General features: G+C 39.7%; 2 protein-coding genes and 1 long non-coding RNA gene across 3 annotated transcripts in view; 2 read left to right on the top strand and 1 right to left on the bottom strand.

Annotated features, from left to right (window-relative positions):
- The window catches only part of LOC308383504 (piggyBac transposable element-derived protein 4-like), a 134,188-nt gene that overhangs the window by 102,231 nt on the left and 19,522 nt on the right, over positions 1 to 12,435 (bottom strand). The gene's annotated exons all lie outside the window — the stretch shown is intronic.
- On the top strand, positions 5,703 to 9,539 carry LOC308383566. Its single transcript, XR_013969167.1, has 4 exons — positions 5,703 to 6,933; positions 7,808 to 7,956; positions 8,658 to 8,815; positions 8,893 to 9,539. It is a non-coding gene; the product is annotated as an uncharacterized lncRNA (long non-coding RNA).
- LOC308383553 (uncharacterized protein) lies at positions 9,861 to 12,252 on the top strand. The gene is made up of 2 exons (XM_080861605.1): positions 9,861 to 10,108; positions 11,006 to 12,252. The coding sequence occupies exons 1-2, from the start codon at positions 10,088 to 10,090 to the stop codon at positions 11,501 to 11,503; spliced, it is 519 nt and encodes a 172-aa protein (XP_080717731.1). The 5' UTR covers positions 9,861 to 10,087; the 3' UTR covers positions 11,504 to 12,252.

Here is a 12,435-nt window from a genome sequence, read left to right as displayed (position 1 = left end):
AGATTGGATTTATATAGCGCTTTACAATACCACTATTCATTCACTCTCACATTCACACACTGGTGGAGGCAGCTACAGTTGTAGCCACAGCTGCCCTGGGGCAGACTGACAGAAGCGAGGCTGCCATATCGCGCCATCGGCCCCTCTGGCCAACACCAGTAGGCGGTAGGGTAAAGTGTCTTGCCCAAGGACACAACGACCAGGACAGAGACCCCAGGGATCGAACCGGCGACCTTCCGGTTACAGATGCGATTCCCAACCCCCAGTTTCCTGTTTCAAAATAAAAGCATGGATTTCAAAAATAAAACCGAAGGACCTTTCAAACAAACGTAAAAATATTTCCCAAATTTAAAGGTCATTTACAACTGGTGCTCCTGGAAATGTGGAAGAAAATCCTTCTTTTCCCACATTTTCCATATTTCATCAAGATGTTTTTCCAATTCTGCCCATTACTTTGTCTCTTTTTCTCCTTCCAGCATCTGATTCTTTGCAGAGTCCTTGATGTCATAGTCTGTGTGAGTGTTCAGTGTTTTTCCACTCAGGCCTGGTCCTGCATTGTCCGCCTGGGTGGAGCTTGGAGTCCACACCTGCCTCCAATCAGCAGGAGGTGTATTTAACATCAGTGTCACCAATAGTGATGGTCAAAGAAGCTTTCTGAAGCACTGAAGCTTGTATTGAAAAACGGTTCATTACTCGAAGCTTTTTAACACAGTCCTCTCTGGTGACATCTGGTGGCCAAAGATATGAAGAGCAGCTTGAATCCACAAAATAAAACCAACTGCTTCATTATGATTACCCACTCTACAGAGTGGAATTCTGTCTGATATTGGGCCGCTGTTGTTGCTTTGAACGTGCATTTTTTGGTGGTTAAAAAAATGTGTTTTATTTATTTAATAAATAGTTTTGACCAGTAAACTCTCCTTGTTTAAACATGCACCATAGTGTGGTCTTTCTTTGCTTATGACTTCTTGATGTTGGTACATACAATAATTGAAAAATACCACATTACATATAATTTAAACATATAATAATGTACAACACATTATGGAGTATGCTTCTGCTCTGAGGTCTTGCCTCCATGCACTTAATCGCTAGACGGGTGTATATATAAATAATATTATATTAGGGAAATTTTCCCAGACATATTTTTGACCTGGGGGTAGAATTGATTGTGAAATGGAAAAGGAAAAATGCTTATGAACTTGCAAATTAAAAACATGATGCATTTAAGGTAACCCTTTTCCATTTGTATTTAAGAAGAAAATTTGTTCTAGTGTGTGATGGCCGAACCTGTTCCTTTTCGTGGAGATAATTTCTCCTGGCTTAAGGAAAATCCCTTCACATGCCACAGAGGAGGCTGGAGTGCAGAGAAATTGGTAGAGATGCAGTTATACAGTCTACCTGGGTCCCACAAACTATCAGCTAAAGAGAATAAATAAATTAAATTGCTGCACATTTGGCAGACTAACATTTTCAGAGTAATTTTAAACAAAATATATATATTTTACAACATTACATGTAAAGAGTCAAGTGGAAGTTTTTCTAAAGTTATTTAATGATATTTATATTATGGAAGCAGATTTTTTGACATTTTACCTTTTTCTCATTTTCAGATATAATAAACACGCACAAAACAAAAGCAAACGGCCAGAACACAAAGCTGGAAAACCCACCCGATTTACAAAATCAACTCAAAATTCTCCCACACAACAGAACCTCCGCTATTCCTCGCTGGCTCCAAATCTCTCAGTAGAATGATCAGTGGTTCGCTATCTGTCACCATCAAAACACTCCACAAATTCCGCGAATGATTCGCTTCCTTATAAACCATTGAATCAGATACCGAAGCAGTTAGGCTCTAAATGAAGCTTCGAACGTCACCGATCACGTGACTCTGGCCAAACGAATCAAGCTTCGACACAGTGCTTCTGAAGCAGTGTGTTGATTTTTTTTGACACACGCACCGGAGCTTCAGCTTCAAGCGGGCCATCACTAGTCTCCACCAGTTCTCAGCTACCTTCTGGTTGTCACCAGGTCATGTAAAAGTTCTGTTCTATGTTATGATTGAAATTGACTTGACTCTCTTCTCCCTCCAAGTGGTCACGCCACGAGCCCATGTCACTTACCTCAATACCTTAGAGTTACCTACCTCTTCCATTGGCTGCTGATCTCACTCTCTGGAATACTGACCTGTCTGGCATCACGCTCCTCTGGATTTCCACCATCTCATCTGCTTCTTCTCCTGCCGACCAGTTTCTAATACTCCTGGAAAACAGATTAGAAGTTGTTTTCTCCTGGTCACTCACTCCGATTTTCCCTCCGATCATTAACTTTTCTCTCCTCTGTTGCAGTGCCTTTTACCCTGATATCCATTATCACTCACACGGCAGAACCAGAGCTCCTAGACTGATACCACGTAGCCATAATTGTAAATACACAACAAAGTAGTGAAAAGCAATTCTTGCCTCTGCAATGTGTCTTGCATTTGGATCCACGCTCTCTTTCTCATAGGCCACTTGGCCCTAACACTTGAGCTGTCTCATATTGCTAGGCAGCGCTGGGTTGTCTTCTTTGAATGTTGCAGGGATATTAGTAGCCATTGTAATCTCTCTCTCACTCTTCTGGTTCAAATCCTTGGGTTTTCCCCTTTTCTATTTCTTTTATCTGGATGTTAAATTTAATTAACTTACAATTTGTTTAGGCATTTCCTTTTAGGTTGTTCTCATTTTAGTGTTAGTTTTTTTGTTTTTATTAGTATTATCAATTCTTTGTCTACTTTTTTGAAAATCGTGAATATTAGTTTATTCTTTATCATTGCTCTGATCTTTATTTTAATCAATTGATCCCTTTTTTATTTCTTAATTGTTTATAAATGTATAATTTTTATTTTTATTTTTATTTATTACTTCTAATATAAGTTCCATCTGTTCCGACCAGGGCTGTGGGGTGACCTGCAGTATCAGCCTCCTTCCACCAGATAGAGGCAGATACAATAGCACTTTAGCTCAGTCCTACCACTAGTTGACACTAATTCACTCACATGTTTTCGTAAGTGAATTCAGTAATTCACCTAGCAGCGGCCCCTGTCCGTGAGATCTTAAACACTCACCTCTGGCAGAGCTTCGACAGCATTCAGAGGGAAACTGAGTTTGAATGGACCATCTTCAGGACCTTTATTGCTGAGGCTGCTGCACTGAGCTGTGGACCGTGTCATGGTGGTAAACCCCGAACCAGCTGGTGGACATCAGGCTGAGGAATGATTATGAGATTATGTCATGCTGTCATAAATAGGGATAGGTATCGAAAACCGGTTCTTGTTGAGAACCGATTCCCACTGTTTCAATTCCTTGGCATTGGTTGCCATTTTTGCAAACGATTCCCTTATCGATTCCAGTCGCCCCGAATGACGTCACCACATTGCGGAGCGTCATTTACCTGGCAGGAAACACGGTGCCTAAGCTCAAACGCTCAAAAGTTTGATTATAGTTTACAAGAACGGATGACAACAGGGCAACTTGCAATACTTGCAAAGTAGATACTTCATTTAAGGGAGGAAACACTACGAATATGCAAAAGCATTTGCTCACAAAACACACGATGACCTTAAATGAATGTCGTGTTTTTAATTCCGCTCCGGATTCGTGAATCTCAACCCAGCAGCAGCCGTAACGTTTGTACGTCCTCTCCCGTTAATGCGGCAGGTAAATAATCAACTAACAGTGCATATTATGTTACCGCGATCTGCCTTATTACAAAACCATTACTGTGCATTTAGGTGACCATGATGAGAGAGACAGACAGAGTCTGGCTCAGACGCTGGCAATTCTCACTGCAGTCTACCGTTAGCGTCTCCTTTCAGGCCGGGATAGACGAATGTCACCGAGCAGAGACTAAGTTTGTGGTAAAAGGCTTGAACCCATTTGCCACAGCAGATGCCCCGATTTTCGGTAAGTGAATGTGTTTAATTGTAGGCAGGGACATTACTGGATATTCTTGTGTAATTGCTACAGAATAATTGATGTTATACTTTGTTATTGCTACAGAAGAATATTTATTTTATTATTTTACATTTACAATTTTTTTTCCTGGGGACCCTGTGACACCCCATTGAAGAGCCGTAGGCTGGATCTCTTAAGATCTCACTGTTGGGTTTGTAAGGCCATGTTACTCCTAAATTTCTATCTTGTTCAAAGAGAAGATATAAAACAAAGTTCTAAGCTAATCGACCTTAGTGTTCTCCTTTTTTAAAAAGAATCGATAAAGAATTGAATCGTTAAACAGAATCGAAAATGGAATCGGAATCATGAAAATCTTATCAATACCCATCCCTAGTCATAAAATAGATGTTATCTGATATACTGAGACATTTGGAGTGGGTGTAGTAGACACTTAAACAAACTTCTCGTAATTTCCGTCCCAACTACAGCTGGACTGCATGCCATCGGGCATACCGGGCATTTGCTTGGTGTGAGCCAATGGTGATTTTTTGTTTTCATGGGCTGATATTTTGGAGTTTTGTTTGTTTTTTTTAAATAAATAACCGGTATAAACAATTAAAGGTGGTGGACTGGGCAAAGGGTCATGATCGACTCTGGGCTGGACCAATTACAGCCGAGGAGCTCCTCCTTGCTTGGGCAAAGGCCCTGAAAGCAATGTTATCACAGACAAACAGAAGAAAATTGTATTGAAGGGAAACCGAACAAGATTTTTCCCGTACTTCAGCTGAAAAAAGACACAAAGCTGGAGTTATTCTGTCTTTACCATGCGCAGCTGCCTCTTCTTCTCTTTTCTCCCCCCCCCTCCTGTTGCTACTTCAATCCTGAAAATGGTCAATGATCAGCTGATCGGCTTTTCTGTCGCAAGTCCCATCTCTCTTGTTTGTTTATCGTCCACTTTGCGCCAGAAAGAGGAAACCAGCGGATAAACAGCAGCACGTTTAAGCTTGATAAGCTGTTGTTAGAATGTGTTTAATAGTGATGGTGAGATGAAGCCTCGTGATGAACTGAAGCTTTCCATCCAACTGGTCGACTCATGGTTCGAAGCATTGTGATGATTCATTTGCTCTACTGCGCCATCAAGTGGACGATTCAAGTGAAACAGGCTCTGTGATTATAATGATGTGACGTTATAAGAATCAGCGCAAAAAGGGCGTAAACACAAAGCCCGCCGACGGATCAGAATCAGCGAGCTGTCGGCTTTCGGCCCTGACCGTGTCCGTGCCGTCGGGTGAGAAAGGCCACATCTCACTGATTCTGATGTGTCGGCGGGTCCGTGCTTTGTGTTTACGTCTTTGTGCATAATAGCCTACGTGCATCTGCTGTCATTTACTGTTTTAGCTGTTTGGTGGTTGTTGGAATTTAGTGAGGTTTAACCTGAGATTCTGGCATTTGGGGCAAAATAAATTTATATTAAAAATCGATTCAGGATTTTAATGAATCAATATCACGTTATCCAAGCTAGAATCGATTTTAATCGATAATCAAAACCCGCCCCTAGTAACTGTGTAATCATGCTTATGTACATCTGGATAATGACACAAACTGTGTGGCGCTTCACTTTTTAATAAATTTAAAGACATAAGTCAGGCTATAGGATCTGTAGTGTTGTTTATTTATATTATGGTACTTATCAGTTGTGATATTTATTACTGTGTGCATAATTTATTAGAAGAGAAAAAAAATCTCTTCCTTGCTGGTTCCATCGAAGAAAAAATGCTCAAGTAACTATGTAGCACGTACGTAATCCAATTCCACAACACAGTGTGATGAGGGAATCAGCTGTGTTTTGCTGCCCATTTTATTTTGAATCTGGCGCGAACCGGCGAGCCAATTCCTGAATCAGTCACGTGGTACTGACTGCCCACGAGGCCTCGAACGTAATCAAAGCAAGCCTCTGTACGCGCTTCACAAAAACTCCCCCGAGATTACTCGACGCACGCTTCGAAGCTTCGACACACAGGACACATCACTAGTGTTTAATATTACTTTCTAGTGTCAGCAGATGTTTGCTGGAGCCATGGTCGATATCCTTTTGCTGCAGCACTCAGAAAAATTATGGTTCTTAAATGGTTCTTCAGATGTCTTCATGGTTCTTTAAAGAACCATCATACGTCAAAGAACCTTTTTATTTTGTAGATGGTTCTTCAGCTATTACAAATGGTTCTTTAAAGAACAAAAGGTTCTTCATCCTTAGCAATCTAAGTTTGATGGTGTAAATGGCATAAATATTTATTCACTATAATGAGGCTGTTAATTATACTGTGTGTTTTCTTTGTGTGCATGTGTGTGCGAAGGGGGAGGGCGGGATACCTGGCAATTACCCTTTAAGAGAAGATGGTAGGAAACTGAATATTCAAATAAAAGTTAGAAATATTTGCAAACAGTAGACACAATACACACATTCAAATACTGTACTTTAGTTTTAAATTTTAATAAAGCATTACTATTTTCTACTCCAAGGCATTACTTTTGAGATTATTATATATTTTTGAAAATATAGCATAATGATAATACTAGTTATTGTAAACTTTACAAACCACCTAGCAAGTATGTAAAGTCAAATTATAAAATACAAGTAAATAACAACTGCAGAACAGAATGTCAGTGTAATGAACACACACTTCGTTTTGACAAAGCGCACTGCTTAGGTAAATGATCTGAGTAGTTGTTCATCACTGAGCAATTTGTTGATATGTGTTTCGAGCCAAATAAATGACAGGGAGAGAGAGAGTGACGTTAGAACACGTCATACTATAACCTCCCGGGAGCGGACGGAGGGGTCAGTCGTTGGGATGCGCATGCGCAGGCAGAGTGTGCGAGCGGCGGGCCTTGACCTTTCGGGAAAAAAAACTCACGGACGGTGACAGCGAGGCGGATAACAGTCTTCAGTACCTGCTGGACTTTGAAGCTGTGGATTCTGGGACTGTTAGAAAAGGTAAAACATTTTCATTAAAACCTTATTACTGTTTTGTTTTTGTTACTCGTCATTGTAGCTTGCTGTTAATGTGCTAACAGTAGCGATTAGCTAGATACGTTAGCCGTTGACGTCAAACCACTGTTATAATTAAGTGAAGCTGCTCCCAGCTAATTTGAACCTTTGGCTTCTAAAATATGTGGTTCAATTGCGTGCTGCGTACATAACCTAATGTCAGCTAGACCGAAATTAAAATGTAATATATTGTTAAAGTCACTAAAATGGCGCCTGAAGCCTGTTGTGGCGTGAGCTCTGTGTCTGCTCTAGAAACTCTGAAATTCTGTAGATCTGAGCCATACATTAAATACTCACATGAACCTGTACTTTGAATTCTGTATGAGCTGTATAAAATGCAGCTATGCATAAGTGTTTTGAATGAATAATTAGATTAGATAACTCTTTATTGTCTAATCGAATTATATAGAAATGAATAGAAATGTGACATGAGAAGGTGTGTCTTTGACTGTTCCTGCATAACTTAGTTTCGGACTAGTTGACAAGTTATGCTCCGGTCATTTGATGTTTCCAAGATGTTCTTTTGTAATATAGTTAATTTTTTTGTATATTTCATTTATCCACCATCATACATACAAGCTAAGAAGAGGTCGTTATACTAACAAGAGGTATCAACGCTGGGCCAAAGTTCAGCACATGGTTAAAGTTTGTAATCCAGCCAGGGTGTAAATATCACTCAGCAGCCAGAGCTGAAGCAGGTAGCATCAACACATAAATCTACTCTACCCGGCTTAAATCACAAGAGCACCTCTGACCAAAAAGCTGTAGATTTTTCTTGTTTGCACAAATTAATCCAGATTCACATTAATTGTGTTCACAGCTCCAACAAAATGAGGAAGAGGAGGGGGAGAAACACAATTAGGTTGAATTACAATTGGATGGAAGGCGAGGACAAGGAGAAGGAAGCTTAGGATGAGGAGGAAGAAAAGCAGCAGGAGCATCTTTAGGGATCCCTATGATGTCATTGAGGTTTGTTTCATTAATATGGTCCTCTCACAAAGAAAGATGACTTGTTTTAGTTCACCTACTTCCTGTATTAAATAGTGATGTGCAAAATGTTGTGAAAAACCACAGAGCAGGTACGTATAGTGCATCTGCAGGTAAATGAACATCAAATCTCTAAGACAGACTGAAATCTGTATATTTATCACCCTTATGATAAAACCCACGTCAGCCATTGGTTTATGGACTTTGTATTTTGAAGCCTCAACATTTGCTTTATTGCTGTTGCTATGTTGGGACCATATTAGGATGAGGGATCAGAATCTGGAGTCATGCACACTATTGTTTCATTTAGTGTGTATCCATAAGATTCGTACAGCAGATCCAAGTTGTGCCTTGAAAACAGGAAAGTCGTCTGCATAGAGGAGAACTGTAATAGCAGGCTTGTACAAAGTGAGGCTTTGTGCACTCGTTTTATTTCTGTCACCCTGTTTTGATGCAGATTTCACTTGAAATCAGGCAAGAACTGGACTTATTTTTTATAATGTGTTCTTGTGAATTGATTGTGTATCGAATATGTTTGATTTGACTTTCTGCAAGACAACAGTCGTCCACTGGCCAAAAAAGTTTTCCAAATACCTCCACGTGATCTAGCCTGGATTTAGAAAAGAATAGCAAAAAAAATCTGCACCTCCTGCTTCAGATGCAATTTGTGTTTCTGTGTTCAGAGGCAGCGGTGAGACCTCGGATCATCCAGCTGGAGAGCCTGACCAGGAGGAGTCGAACATTAACTCAGCTCTTCCAGGGCACCCTGCAGACTCGGCTGTTGGCATCGGCGAGGGATGACGTGAACGCCAAACTGGAGTCCATCACAGGTCAACTGCAGGTATGCGAGTCAGACCTTCTGAGGAGGGTTTCACTTTTCTCTCTTCTTTATAATTGACTCTTTTCTCTCTCTTTCAGCTCCTTGTCTCAGAGTGGGAGGGATTTGAAGCACAAAGGGAGGAACTTGTTGTTTGGTTGGCTGATATGGATGTCCGCCTGAGAGGTTGACCAGCTGACAGGAAACACCAGTGAAAAACTGAAACAACTGCAGGTGTGGGCTTGTTTTGATATGACATATATTTGATATGAAACATACGTCAGAGACATTATCCTAAACTGGACTAACAAAGGACCATGAGTACAACATGAAACATACATTACATGGTGTAATGCTAAAGTTCATTGATCATTTTAATCATAAACTTGTTGAAATATTTTTACTGAACATGCAAACATCTGCTGATGAAAATGTGTTGATTTATTGGTCTGTTATGAAGCTGTTGCTATTTCTAATGTGTTTTATCACTTTCTGATGTTTTATTAATTAAACAATACATGTATTATTTGTTGTGTTATCTGTATCTATAGTATTTATATATATTTATTTATAGTATAGCAAATATATTTAATTATTACTGTTTAAAACACTAATATGTGACATGTATTAGTAGTGATGTTGTGCTGAGGGTTAAAATGCCTTTTTGTCTTTTGGTAACTACAAAATGACAATAAACCATTAATATATGTCTATGCTGTGCTCGTATTTATTTTACCCTACTCAAATTCAATTTATGATGCATTTTATTTTGAAAGATTTAAAATGGTTTTTTAAAGAACCATTTGAAGGACCTTTTTAAAAAGGTTCTTTAAAAAACCATTAAAGGTGCCCCAAAGAACCATTTCTTGATGGTTCTTTGGGGCACCTTTAATGGTTCTTCAATGAACCACTGAAAGAAATGGTTCTTCAAAGAACCATTGTTTGAAAGGTTCTTTGTGGCACCAAAAAAGGTTCTTCTATGGTATCAGTCTAAAGAACCACTTTTGGTTCCAGTTGGCACCTTTATTTTTCTGAGTGAGACTCTACACTCTGCCTATGGTCAATAAAATTGAAATGGTTACAGATTTTGCTTCTTTTCTTGGTGTCAGTCATTTTCATTACTATACTTTTCTAATGTGATGATGTTGTCTCTTGTTGTTGTCCCTTGCTCTCTTTCTCTCCCCCCTGCTCTGTTCCTGTGCTACTGCGAGTGTACCGCTCCTCCCCCCTGCTCCGCAAACATAAGGCAGTGTTTGCGTTCCTTCCCCCTCAACTCAGTGCAAACACAAGGCTCACATGCAGCGTGAAGCGAGAAAGGTGAGAGAGAGAGGGTGAGAGAAAGAAAAAAAAGAAACAAGACTCCCAATCAAGGGCGTAGATTTGGTTTTGGCATTGGTGGGGATGGATGATTCAACCACCAAACCCTGCCCTGTTTCTTTTTTTTCCTTTTTGTCTTTGCTTCTTGATAAAAAAAAAAAAAAAGAAAGAAAGAGAGACATATACTTGCCTACATATGCTATTCTACATGCTTTTAAACCATTTAAAATTACAATTCATAGTTTTATATGTGAATTGTATAATGTTAATTACTATTAAACAAATGTATTTTAGACTTTAGGTTACCTCAGCCATATTCCATATAAATCGGGTATCATACAAAAGAAAAAAAAGCTTCAAATACAGTCATGACAATAAAAGAATATGACTTTAAGGACTTAACAACATTACTTCAGTTATATTACACCAACATCTCTTATATACATTAGCACTAAGGGAACACTGAATGACCTGGTGGGTTTTGTCCATAAAACTACTCATCTAAGATTACCACAAAGTAAAAGATCTCTCAGAAAAATTATGCAACATTTAAGCACAAAAATTACTAATGAGGCACTCATATGGATATTGGTGGGGACATGTCCCTTGTGTCCATGCGAAATCTACGCCCTTGCTCCCGATTGTTCTAGGAATCCATCCTACCCGTTGTTTTTGCCCATGCGCACAACACGAAATTAAGTGGCGAACCCTCCTACCTTTGTGAATATTAGCTAGAAAAATACTCTGATGGGTAAAATTAAGTGCCAAACCATGCTACCTTTGTGAATATTAGCTAGAAAAATACTCTGATGGGTAAAATTAAGTGCCAAACCATGCTACCTTTGTGAATGTGACCTACAAACATACTTTGACCCACATCCACCCATCCACATTAAGGGGACGGCTGTGGAGCGTGTGAGCAGCTTCAAGTTCCTGGGAGTCCACATCTCCGAGGATCTCACCTGGACGACCAACTGCTCCAAGCTGGTCAAGAAGGCTCACCAGCGCCTCTTCTTCTTGAGGACTCTGAGGAAGAACCACCTGTCCTCAGACATCCTGGTGAACTTCTATCGCTGCACCATCGAGAGCATCCTGACCAACTGTATAACAGTCTGGTACGGGAACTGCTCTGCCTCGGACCGGAAGGCGTTGCAGAGGGTCGTGAAAACTGCCCAGCGCATCGCCGGAGCACCACTTCCTGCCATAAAAGACATCTACAGGACGCGGTGTCTGAAAAGGGCTGGGAAAATCATCAAAGACCCCAGTCACCCATCGCATGGACTCTTCACCCTCCTGCCCTCTGGGAGGCGCTACAGGAGCCTCCGGACTAAGACCACCAGGTACCGGAACAGCTTCTTCCCCACAGCTGTCAGACTCCTGAACTCTGCCTCCTGACATCTGACATCTGACCCACGTTAAACTCATGGACTGAACATACACACACCCACAATGGACAACTGTACCCTCAAACACACAATAATAACATGGACTGAACCACCACTCACAACCACTAGCACTTTATATAGCCTCTGTAGAAACTACAAAAAAGAAAGATGGAAAATATAATAAAAAAAACAAGAAGATGCTGTATGAATTTATATGAAAAGTGATGCTTCAGTGAATAGAGGGACGATGCTATTACTATGAAATGACAGCTGTGTGCCAAGTTGGATTCTGCTAGCCTTGACATTTTCCACATTTACAGTTAAAATGCAAACACCCTCACTTATCTTAACTGCACTACTGTATAGCTCTGTGTAAATAATCATTCTGTACATTCAATAATCTTTAATCCTACAACTGTTTACAACTTGCATAGTTCCCATTTCTGTATAGCTGTATATCTCAGATTCTGTAAAGTTATTTATTTCATATTCTGTATAGTTTTTCATATTTATATCCTGTACATAGCTTGTACTCACTACAGCCTGTACATACTTATAGTTATAGAATATTTACAACATACTTCATACCGTGTACATTATAACATACCATAATAGACCCATTTCTGTAATATACTCACATATCTATATTATTGCTAATATATATTGTAATATATCTATATCACTAAAGCACTTCTGGATGGATGCAAACTGCATTTCGTTGCCCTGTACCTGTGCATGTGCAATGACAATAAAGTTGAATTCTATTCTATTCTATTCTTTAATGTGTAAAATGAAGTGGCAAACCGTCCTGGCTTTACAAATATGAGCTACAAGCATACTGTCATACCTACTTGAATTTGTGGTGGAATTACTCTGACAGCAGAAATGTGTATAAACTACTTAAGGTAATTTATTTATTTATTTATTTATTTATTTATTTAT

Source organism: Rhamphochromis sp. 'chilingali' (genome assembly GCF_963969265.1).
Source record: "Rhamphochromis sp. 'chilingali' genome assembly, chromosome: 16".
In the NCBI taxonomy this organism is placed as follows: domain Eukaryota; kingdom Metazoa; phylum Chordata; class Actinopteri; order Cichliformes; family Cichlidae; genus Rhamphochromis; species Rhamphochromis sp. 'chilingali'.
The sequence above is the reverse complement of the archived record's forward strand: the minus strand, read 5'-3'. Positions and strand labels throughout refer to the sequence as shown.